An 11,587-nucleotide genomic window follows, 5' to 3' on the forward strand; every position below is an offset into this window, starting at 1 on the left:
ATATGGGAGTTTTCCTGTAAAAAATGTTGGGGCACAAAAGCACAGCGCGTCAACAGCCCACAGCGCAAACGGTAAAAGCTAGGATACTGAAATTTGGGCTCAAGTATCATATCATGGTGTAGATGCGCACTAAGAAGGGATTTTGGAAAACTCCAGCTTCAAAGGGAGGAAAAGTAGCTCCAAAGTTTGTTTGAAAAATCCGCATTTTTTAGCCGATCGACATAAAACTTGGTTTCTGAAATCAATAAAAGAATACAAAGAAAACTGCATACTCGCTTTTTTAAATTTTTTGTTGGAGCTTAAATTATTGGGGTTTTCTTGGGGCACAAAAGGAAACCGCGTCAACAGCCCACAGCCCACACGGTAAAAGCTAGGATGCTGAAATTTGGGCTCAAGTATCCTATCATGATGTAGATGCGCACTAAGAAGGGATTTTGGAAAATTCGAGCTCCAAAGGGGGAAAACGAGCTCCAAAGTTTGTTTGAAAAATCCGCATTTTTCAACCGATCGACTTAAAACTTAGTTTCTAAAATCAATTAAAGAATACAAACAAAACCGCTGTAGTAGTATAAGTATGAGTATAGGCATGTAAGCATGTGTGATATCGAATGATCGAATGTTATATGATATCGAGTGATTGTGAATACCAAAGGACAGTATTAAACAGATTGGCAAACAGAGCGGACGTGTTTTACTTGTGGTGCAAACCCCACCACACCGCATACTTAGATTTGTGTTCGAGCTTGAATTATTGGGGTTTTAATATTTATTCACTATTTCAAATGAAAAGTTTGTGTTATAAATTTAGTCCGATCGATTTAAAATTTGGGTAATGTAATCTACGTAACTAAATCTACAACTTTGCATTCAAGGATTTTCAAAATATGCATTTTACAAAAGCAGGCAGAACAAACAATACAAAATATCAAACAGTTGGGGACAACTAAGTATACATACATACATACACACACACACACACATGCAAGCAAGCAGTTCGGTCAGCGAGGACCTCAGCATCGGGCTCAAGGTGAGCGGTAGACAACAGATTGCCGTACTATCTCTGCCAGCAGAGAAAGCAAGGAGGCTCATAAAAACAGACAAAGTGAGAATAGGCTGGGCAATCTGCCGCATCCGAGGGGTGATTAGGCCAACTCGCTGCTACAAGTGCCTTGGCTTTGGTCATACGGCAGCAAGGTGTAGCAGCGCTGAAGATCTGAGGGACGCATGCTACAGGTGTGGTGAAAAGGGGCACCTAGCCAGGAACTGCTCAAACAGCCCGAGATGTGCATTATGCGCAAAAGACAGCCTGCCAGCGACTGACCACGCCACAGGAAGTTTTAAATGTCCGGCGTACAAGGAGGCGGTAAGACTACTAAGATGATAAGGTTCTTGCAGCTCAATCTGAACCACTGCATCGCAGCACAAGACCTGCTACTGCAGACCATCGGCGAGCAGAATATTAGTCTGGCGCTACTCAGCGAGCCATATAGAACGTACAGCAACAACAATTGGGCAGTGGATCTTTCCGGCAAGGCTGCTCTATGGCTTTGTGAGCCTAGAGCGCCCGCTTTCTGACCTGTGGGTCTATAGTTGCTACCTTCCACCCAGCCTTTCCTTATCGGAGTTCACCTCTGTTCTCGACGCTCTGGTAGACGACGCCAGGGGACGTAGCCGTGTTATAATTGGCGGAGATTTCAACGCATGGGCAGTTGAGTTGGGCAGCAACACCACTAACGCGAGAGTCCGAACACTACTGGAAGCTTTTTCAGTATTGGATCTGACGCTGCTGAATACCGGGTCACAGCACACATTCAGCAGGGCAGGCAGCGCATCCATAATTGACCTGTCGTATGCTAGTAGCTCCCTCCACAGCCAGATCATGTGGTCCATTAGCGACGCTTATAAGGCAAGCGACCATGTGGCCATTACACTCACAGTCGGAGTAACTGCCCGCAACATGCTGAATCTACCGTCCGCCAACGTGGCATACAAGCTGGATTCCTTCCGTCCAGCATCCTTCGCAAGCGCCCTCAGCGGCTTCCGACTCTCCGGTGATCCGAAAGTTATGGCTATGGACGCCGTGGCCCAAATCCGCGCGGCATGCGACGCCAGCTTACTCTTGGACCAATGAAATCGCGGAACTGCGAAGTTCTTGTATCAGGGCAAGAATAATGGCGCAGAGAGCTCGCGGCACACCCTCGTCGCCCCTCAGACAGGATGCCTATCGGGAGTCTAGGCGATCTCTGAAAAGGGCGATAGCAGCAAGCAAGAGGCGATGCTTTTTCGAGCTGTGCGACTCAGCCGAGCACGACCCCTGGGGGAAAGCATAGAAGCGAATCTACGCTGGCGGACGCAATGCTCCCATGGATGCTGAGAAACTCTCACGAATCGTTAGTACCATATTCCCCTCGAGACCTGAGTCGCCCGCGATGATCCCTACCATAAACGAGTTATCGCCTGCCTTAGGCGACGTCACCACTGAGGAACTGCTGCTAGCTGCTCGTAGCTTGCAGCTCAACAAAGCGCCGGTTCCGGATTCTATACCGAACCGCGCACTCAAACTGGCACTATGTATGCACCCTGGGGCGTTCGCTGCTCTGTTCGGAAGGTGTATCAGGGAAGGCATATTCCCTGCCTGCTGGAAGGTGCAGAACCTGGTACTACTGCCGAAACCCGGAAAACCACTCGAAGACCCCTCATCCTACAGGCCGATTTGTCTCCTGGACTCGATCGGTAAGGTGCTGGAGAGACTGCTTTGCTCGAGGCTTGAAACAGCAATCGGTCTATCTCCCAACCAGTACGGGTTCAGGAAATCGAGGTCCACCATAGACGCGATCAGTAGAGTGGTGAATCTTGCGTCGAAGGCAATAACAGGTAGCAGATGGAAGGGAGGTGCCAAAGAATACTGCCTGGTGGTGACCCTTGACGCCAAAAATGCATTCAATTCGGCAGACTGGGGATGCATTCTCAACGCACTGGTGGATCAAGGCGTACCCACGTGCCTGGTGCGCTCCATTAGAAGCTACCTTAGCGATCGTATACTTAGGTTTCACACATCGTATGGCACCAAATCCCTCAATGTTGTCGCTGGCGTCCCCCAAGGGTCGGTCCTAGGGCCGCTGCTCCGGAATGTCATGTATGACGGCATTCTCCGCCTCCAACTCCCACCCGTTACGGAGCTAGTGGGGTACGCAGATGACGTCGCAATTGTAGGGGTTAAGAAAGATATTAAAGCCGTGGAAGACGCGTGCAACCGCTGCATCCGGTCGATCATTAGCTGGCTGAACACCGTGGGCCTGGAACTAGCGGCGGGCAAAACAGAGGCAGTGCTTATCAGCAGCCGCAAGGCGGTAGAGCAAGCGCACATCTCAATTGACGGTACTCTCGTGCGGTCCAAACGATCAATTAACTACCTTGGGGTTAGGTTGGATACGAGATTGTGCTTCCATGAGCATCTGGACCAGACGAACAAAAAAGCTGCAGAGGCCACACGGGCGCTAGCCCGAATTATGGCCAACACTCGGGGCCCAAAGCAAGGTCGGAGGTTATTGCTTATGAGCGTAACCAGATCAATAATGCTGTATGCGGCACCGATATGGGCTGCCGCGGTGAACAAGAGGAGCTACATCCGCGACTTCGCTACTACATACCGTCTTGGCGCTCTCCGTGTCTGCAGTGGATTCAGGACGGTTTCTGACGATGCCGTGCTGGTGATCTCGGGGATGGCACCTATCGACCTCCTCGTCCTGGAAGCGAGCTACCTTTACAGTTTTGTAGCCGGGCTGCCTCGCAGAGACGCGCGGGCGGCGGCGTACAACGGTCAGCAAGTGGCAAGAGCGATGGAATGCCTCGTCAAAAGGCAGGTGGACCCACACGCTCATTACTAACATAGCATCGTGGATCGGCAGAACTCATGGCAAGGTCGACTTCCACCTGACCCAACTTCTAAGCGGCCACGGATGCTTCACAAGTTATCTGCATAGATTTGGGCACGACTCCAGTGCGGAATTCCCGGCCTGCAGAGGGTTACCGGAAGATGCAAACCACGTAGCCTTCCAATGCCCAAGGTTTGAGGCGGACAGAAGGAGATTGGAGGCGACAACCGGATCCCCTCCAACGGCGTCGAACTTTGTGGCCAACATGCTCGCTAACGAAGATTCGTGGGCTGCGAGCGCAAACTTTGCGGCCTCCTTGTACTTTCCACTCTTTGTCAAATTATATAAAGAATACAAAAAAAAAAAAAACAAGAGAGAACGCTACAGTCGAGCAAGCCCGACAGTGTAATACCCTGTACCCAGGTAAACTTCCGTCACTGAGTTATATGCGCCCAAAGCAGCAGCAAAAAGAGGAAGAAGAAGAGCGAACTTGTTGCTGCAGTTTGTGGAGGTTGTACTGGCGAGAATTTGTTTCGCTAATAACTTTTCTTAGAATTGACAGAATTGAATACAATAAAATAAAGAACAGTAGATAATTATTTATAAATTATGTGTGCAAAGTTTGGTTTAGGTAGCATTTGAAATGTGGACGCTATTGACGAAATTCTGCAGCGGGGGAAGGGGGGGAAAATAAAAAAAAAATAAATAAACTCGTCATAACTCGGATCTAGGAGAATCTGGATGCCAACTTTGGTTATTCTAGCTTTTATAGTTTCTGAGATCCTCGCGTTCATCCAGACGGACAGACGGACGGACATGTCTTGATCGATTTCTCTCGCCATGCTGATCAAGAATATATATACTTCATGGGGTCGGAGATGCTTCCTTCTGTATGTTACATACTTTGCACAAACCTAATATACCCTTTTTACCCTACGGGTACAGGGTATAAAAAAACACACACACACACACAGACGCAATTGCTATGTAAATGTGCATGTAAATGTAAATGTACACCATTTACGTGAGTTCGAATACCGAGAAAGGTAAAATCGATCATTGAATTTTTTTTATTTTCTTAATTTTTTTTATTTTCTATAATTATTGTAAACATATGTACAGAGTATTTCAAAGTCGGGACACCTGACTTTAGCCTTTTTACTTGTTTATTTAGTGCGAGCGATTGAAGCTATAGGAGCCCCCACCCAGAACCAAGAAATCAGTTCACATTAATTTGTGGTGCTGTTCCAGTTAGGGTCGGTCATTGGCATCATACAAATATATGTTTTTTGTAACAAAGGTTCTCTTATATTTAGAATCGGCACCACAAGTGCTATTTCGAGGGCAAGTACTATTTTAAGCACCATAGAAGTCTTAGAACAAGTGCAGCTTACCCCCCGAAAAGCTCTGCACCGACGCAGTCATACTGCTGGAATAGGCGTCAGTTTATCGTCGGCCTTTATATTCGACAGTCGCCGCGCACCGCTCAATTTTTATAGCCTGTACCCAAAGGGTGAAAGGCTATACTAGTTTTGTGCGCATGTATGTAACACACAGAAGGAGGCGTGGCAGACCCCACAAAGTATATATATTCTTGATCAGGATGAGAAGACGAGTCGATATAGCCATGTCCGCCTGTCTGTCTGTCTGTCTGTCCGTCTGTCTGTATGAGCGCAAGGATCTCAGTAAGTACAAGAGCTAGGATAACCAAAATTGGTAGCTGTCGGCAGCGATGCCCGCAGCTGTTGTTGTTGTTGCTGCTTTGGTTCAACTTTGTGCTGCATACATACACGCATATAAACACGCATAGGTATGTGATGTAAATGTAAGCTGTTAAAACTGAACATAAACATGTATTCTAATTTAATTTAATTAATTCATTCATTTTTTTTAATAATTTAATTTTTTTTACAATTTTTATACCCTGTACCCATAGGGTAAGAAGGATATATTAGGTTTGTGCAAAGTATGTAACATACAGAAGGAAGCATCTCCGACCCCATAAAGTATATATATTCTTGATCAGCATGACGAGAGAAATCGATCTAGACATGTCCGTCCGTCTGTCCGTCTGTCTGGATGAACGCAAGGATCTCAGAAACTATAAAAGCTAGAATAACCAAAGTTGGCATCCAGATTCTCCTAGGTCTGAGTAAGGACGAGTTTATTTTTTGGAATTTTCCCCCCCTTCCCCCGCTACAGAATTTCGTCAATAGCGTCTACATTTCAAATGCTACCTAAACCAAACTTTTCACACATAATTTATATATAATTGTCTACTGTTGTATAAAGTTTTATTCAATTCGGTCAATTCTAAGAAAAGTTATTAGCGAAACAAATTCTCGTCAGTACAACCCCCCCAAACTGCAGCAACAAGTTAGCTCTTCTTCTTCCTCTTTTTGCTGCTGCTATGGGCGCATATAACTCAGTGACGGAAGTTTGTCTGGGTACAGGGTATTACACTGTCGGGCTTGCTCGACTGTAGCGTTCTATCTTATTTTTATATGGTTTAAGTTTTATTTTGTGAAGTCATAATTTGTTTTGTTGAAATAATATACATACACTAGCAGGTATTGCCCGTCTTAACCCGGCTCAATATAATGTTTCCAATTGTATTTATTTTGTGTGTGCATAACCTACCCATATGTTTTCACCTTATAAGTTACCAGTAGGAAGGCATTTGAGGTATTTAAATGAACATGTTCTTGACAAACAAGTAAAAAAGCTAAAATCGGGTGTCCCGACTTTGAAATACTCTGTACATATGTTTACAATAATTATAGAAAAAAAAAAAATTGGATCGATTTTACCTCTCTCGGTATTCGAACTCACGTAAAGGGTGTATAATTGCACATTTACATAGCAATTGCGTCTGTGTGAGTGTATGTATGCCTATGCGCATCTATTCGTATCTGTGTAAGCATTTTCGCAGTCAACCAAACATCAACATCAACAACAGCCGCGGGCAGCTCTTGAGCAGCGCTGCAGCAGCAAATATATTTATGGCTATAACTTCTTGGTAAATCGGTCTATCATAGTGAAACTATACGGCATACGGACACATAATTACCAACTGGGGGTATTTGCAAAATTTTAGTTCGAAATTCCAAGAATTACGGGAGTTAGAGAAAATCGCATTTGCGGGGGAGAGGGAGGAGTGAGGGAAATTCCAAAATATACATTTTCTGCGTATTCACACAAGGCACCTTGGACTAAAATTTGGTGTTCCTAGGTCTTATGGTCTCCGAGATATAGGCGATTATACGAATGGAAAATCGGCAAAAACCCCCATAGGGGGGAAGTGGGGGGGGAAAAAATCAAAAAAATAAAACAAACTCGTATAGAATACACACATAACGCATCTTCGTGCAAAATTTGGTGTCTCTATCTCTTATAGTCTCTGAGATCCAGGTGTTCATACGGACGGGCTAAATCGACTCGTCTTGTCACGCTGATCAAGAATATATATACTTTGTGGGGTCTGCCACGCCTCCTTCTGCCTGTTACATTTTTCAGCTCCCGCAAACCTAATATACTCTTGTACATTTCATGTACAGAGTATAAAAATTGTTCAGTAGTCCGTTACATTTTTGTTCTTGCCAAACTATTTTTATAGCCTGTACCCAAAGGGTGAAAGGCTATACTAGTTTTGTGCGCATGTATGTAACACACAGAAGGAGGCGTGGCAGACCCCACAAAGTATATATATTCTTGATCAGGATGAGAAGCCGAGTCGATATAGCCATGTCCGTCCGTCCGTCTGTCCGTCTGTCTGTCCGTGTGAACGCAAGGATCTCAGAAAGTATAAGAGCTAGAATAACCAAACTTGGTTTCCATATTCTCCTAAGACCGAGAAAGTACGAGTTTGAGTTTTTTTTCGATGCACCCCCCCACTCCCCCGCAATTCGTGTTTTTTCTTATAACTTCCGTAATTCTCGGAATTTTGAAATCAATTTTGGTAGGTACATCCAGTTAGTACTAATGTGTCCGTGCCAAATTTCATCATGATAGGCCAATTCTGAAGAAAGTTATAGCCATAAGTAAAATCGCTGCTCCTGCGCTGCCTGCAGCTCTGTCGGCAGCGCTGCCCGCAGCTGTTGTTGTTGTTGCTGCTTTGGTTCAACTTTGTGCTGCATACATACACGCATATAAACACGCATAGGTACGTGATGTAAATGTGTGCTGTTAAAACTGAACATAAACATGTATTCTAATTTAATTTAATTAATTAATTAATTCATTCATTTTTTTTAATAATTTAATTTTTTTTTTAATTTTTCTTTTTTGTGGAGAGTACAGGCTATTTTACTGTCGGGCTTGCTCGACTGTAGCGTTCTATCTTGTTTAAAGCTCGTTTCCCCCCTTTGGAGCTAGAATTTTCCAAAAGCCTTTCTTAGTGTGCTCCTACACTATGATGGATACTATGAAAGGATACTTGAGTTCAAATTTCATCTTTTACCGTTTGGGCTGTGCGTTGATCACCAATTAGTCAGGACAAACTGTTTTATATATAGAGATAACGCTTTTAGATAGACTATGTGCAAAAAAGGGGAATAATTATAAGTGTATATTCTAATTTTAAATTCACATTTGAGTCTTTTCGTGCCATATTGAGTCAATACGGTCACGCACAAACTCGGAATATGAAACACGGCACTCGTGTCAATGCCGTGCAGCGATGAGCCACGATCTAAAAGCACTGACAATTCTCATCTCAATTTGCTAGAGTAAAACTTTCGATAGTTGAAGCCACCGATACCATCAAAATATCGAAGTTTGAATGCAATAAGCAGAATATTTAAATAATAAAATCTAATTATTTATTGAGATCAATAAGAACAAATCATATACATACATACATCTGCCCGCAATGCGAAGCAGAATATGCGTAGCTCCGTTATTCGGTTTCTGCTTTACTATCGCTTACGCAGTCTAGCGCCTAGCGACGGTAACTGTAAACTTTTGGCGTTTTGCCTTTGCAATTAACATTAAATGGTCAAAACGAAAGAAGAAGAGCGAGCTAATGACCTGCAGTTGTTGTTGTTTTTAGAGCATTATTTTTTTACAATCAAACAACTGTGTTCGATTGCCCAATGTATACATTAATACGAATGTACATACATGCTGTATTCATACACAGGCATACATATGTATGTTTCTCTTTACTTTTTCAACCGTACGTAGAGAACCGCACACATAGACACGAACTGTTGCTTGTTGTGTGTGAGTGTGTGTATGTGATGTCCCCAACTATTTGATATTTGTTGTTGCTGCATAAAGTTATTAATGAAAACCCTAATGCCAAATGCACTAAACAAAGAAAAAATTACTTTTAAAAATGTTATATAATTTTCAATTAATTAACATTTCTTGCGCTGTCACTGCAAGACGAATGTACATACATACATACATACATACATATGTATGTACATACATAGATGTGCATATACGTATGTATGGACATTCACACATTAGTGTCTCACATTTTGCTTTGGCTATTTCAATCGTTTGCACGCAACTACACGAACAGCTGATTGTATGTGTGTGTGTGTGTGTGTGTGTGTGTGTGTGTGTATGTGTGTGTGTGTGTGTGTGTGCGTGTGTGTATGTATACTTAGTTGTCCCCAACTGTTTGATATTTTGTATTGTTTGTTCTGCCTGCTTTTGTAAAACGCATATTTTGAAAATCCTTGAATGCAAAGTTGTAGATTTAGTTACGTAGATTACATTACCCAAAAACTTTTCATTTAAAATAGTGAATAAATATTAAAACCCCAATAATTCAAGCTCGAACACAAATCTAAGTAAGCGGTTTTGTTTGTATTCTTTAATTGATTTTAGAAACTAAGTTTTAAGTCGATCTTCTTAGTGCGCATCTACACCATGATAGGATACTTGAGCCCAAATTTCAGCATCCTAGCTTTTACCGTGTGGGCTGTTGACGCGGTTTCCTTTTGTGCCCCAAGAAAACCCCAATAATTCAAGCTCCAACAAAAAATTTAAAAACCGAGTATGCAGTTTTCTTTGTATTCTTTTATTGATTTCAGAAACCAAGTTTTATGTCGATCGGCTAAAAAATGCGGATTTTTCAAACAAACTTTGGAGCCTGTTTTCCCCCCTTTGGAGCTCGAGTTTTCCAAAATCCCTTCTTAGTGGGCACCTAGACTATGAAAGGATACTTGAGTCCAAATTTCAGCTTCCTAGCCTTTACCGTTTGGGCTGTGCGTTGATCACCAATCAGTCAGTCAGTCAGTCAGTCAGGACAAACTGTTTTATATATATAGATATAGTTGCATTATTAATTTAGGAATGTATGATTGACATTATTCGTTATATTAATTGTGAAAACTTTGAAGGTTTGTAAACAGATGGACACGCTCATACAGATAGGTGCGTTCTGGGGACGAAGACAAAATGTGGAATCCAAATAGGGCAGTGGACAGCTTGAAGACAGACAACCATTTGGAGGCGAAATATGCAGTACCACTTTGCAGAAAAACGAAGATAAATTGCTGGTGACGATGCGTGAGCCGGGTGATTATATAGTAGATCCAGAGGATTTATATTTAATGTATTTATGAATGTGTAATTAATTTGAGTAATTTTAATATTCAAAATGAAATAGATTAGGAATTATATGTGTGTTATGTTTGAATTCATTTATAAATTGGAATTTTAAAAAATGTATAATTGATGAAAAATAAAAAGTCGATTGGAGTGATGGGTTAAATAAAGGTTATACTTGTATAATATGAATAGAATGTAATTAAATTTGATGTGTGATTTATATTAAGTGCATGTGCACTGAATTAAATAGGAATTAATTTATATGATTAATAAAGTTATGAAATGATATTTAGAGTTTCCTGGAGTTCCAGAATAAACATAGTTGACGGTAAGTAAATAAATGCGAGATAGCAGGTGCATGTAAAAAGCAGTATTCCTATGTTGAAATCAGGTTAGCGCTTAAACAAATGGCTCGATATAGTAATGGTTGAGGATGAGTCCCACGTTGCGGCACACCCCACAGTGAAGCGAGGAAGGTGCGATTCCAGTTATTTCAAGCCGGATGATTGCTGCAGTACCCATAACGTGGGGGCTAATTAATTTATGATCAAAATATAGATGAGCAATAGCAGGTAAATACAACGTTGATGCAGGCAAGTAGAGTAGAGACTATAACTCCATGTAAACGCGCGTGAGTCCTGTATTGCAGCACACCAATAACGAGAAGTGAAATAGAGGACAATTACTAGATAGAATAGAATATCCATTGAGACATATGTATATGTCCGTACCGAACTCGCACCAAGTAATCCTACCAACACTAGCGCAGTGTGTCAGAAGAAAAGGGACACGTGTCCAACACAAAACGGCCAGCAGCGCGGACAGGCAGCTGAAAAACAGCCAACGCGTCCGGGCACCGCGACTAGGCAGACACGGTCCCCACCAAAGAGACATAGCACCAGGCGCGCAAGATCACCCGGAGAAAAGAGACGCGGCACCACACAGCAAATACGACAGATTTAATTCTGTAGAAAATTTTCCTTTTGTGAATACTTGGTGTATAAATACGGAGCAAAATCACATGCATGTCATTCAATACAAATAACCCGACTGAAGGGTAAAATTCATGCAGGCAGCTACCATACTGGATGCTGGGTGTACCAGTGGAATTATGCCGTTAGCAGTCAGATTAAAGCTTAACTAGG

The 11,587-nt window shown here is 42.7% G+C and overlaps 1 protein-coding gene across 1 annotated transcript in view; it reads left to right on the forward strand.

The window, feature by feature from the left end:
• LOC115630011 overlaps positions 1–10,404 on the forward strand; it is a 29,711-nt gene extending 19,307 nt beyond the window's left edge. Inside the window, exon 2 of the mRNA XM_030526638.1 lies at positions 10,232–10,404. Coding sequence (XP_030382498.1) covers positions 10,232–10,239 — 8 coding nt within the window. The 3' untranslated portion in view covers positions 10,240–10,404. The remainder of the gene's footprint in view (positions 1–10,231) is intronic.
• Positions 10,405–11,587: the final 1,183 nt, after the last annotated feature.

The sequence above is a fragment of the Scaptodrosophila lebanonensis genome, unplaced genomic scaffold (genome assembly GCF_003285725.1).
Source record: "Scaptodrosophila lebanonensis strain 11010-0011.00,11010-0021.00 unplaced genomic scaffold, SlebRS2 tig00000214-arrow-arrow-pilon, whole genome shotgun sequence".
In the NCBI taxonomy this organism is placed as follows: domain Eukaryota; kingdom Metazoa; phylum Arthropoda; class Insecta; order Diptera; family Drosophilidae; genus Scaptodrosophila; species Scaptodrosophila lebanonensis.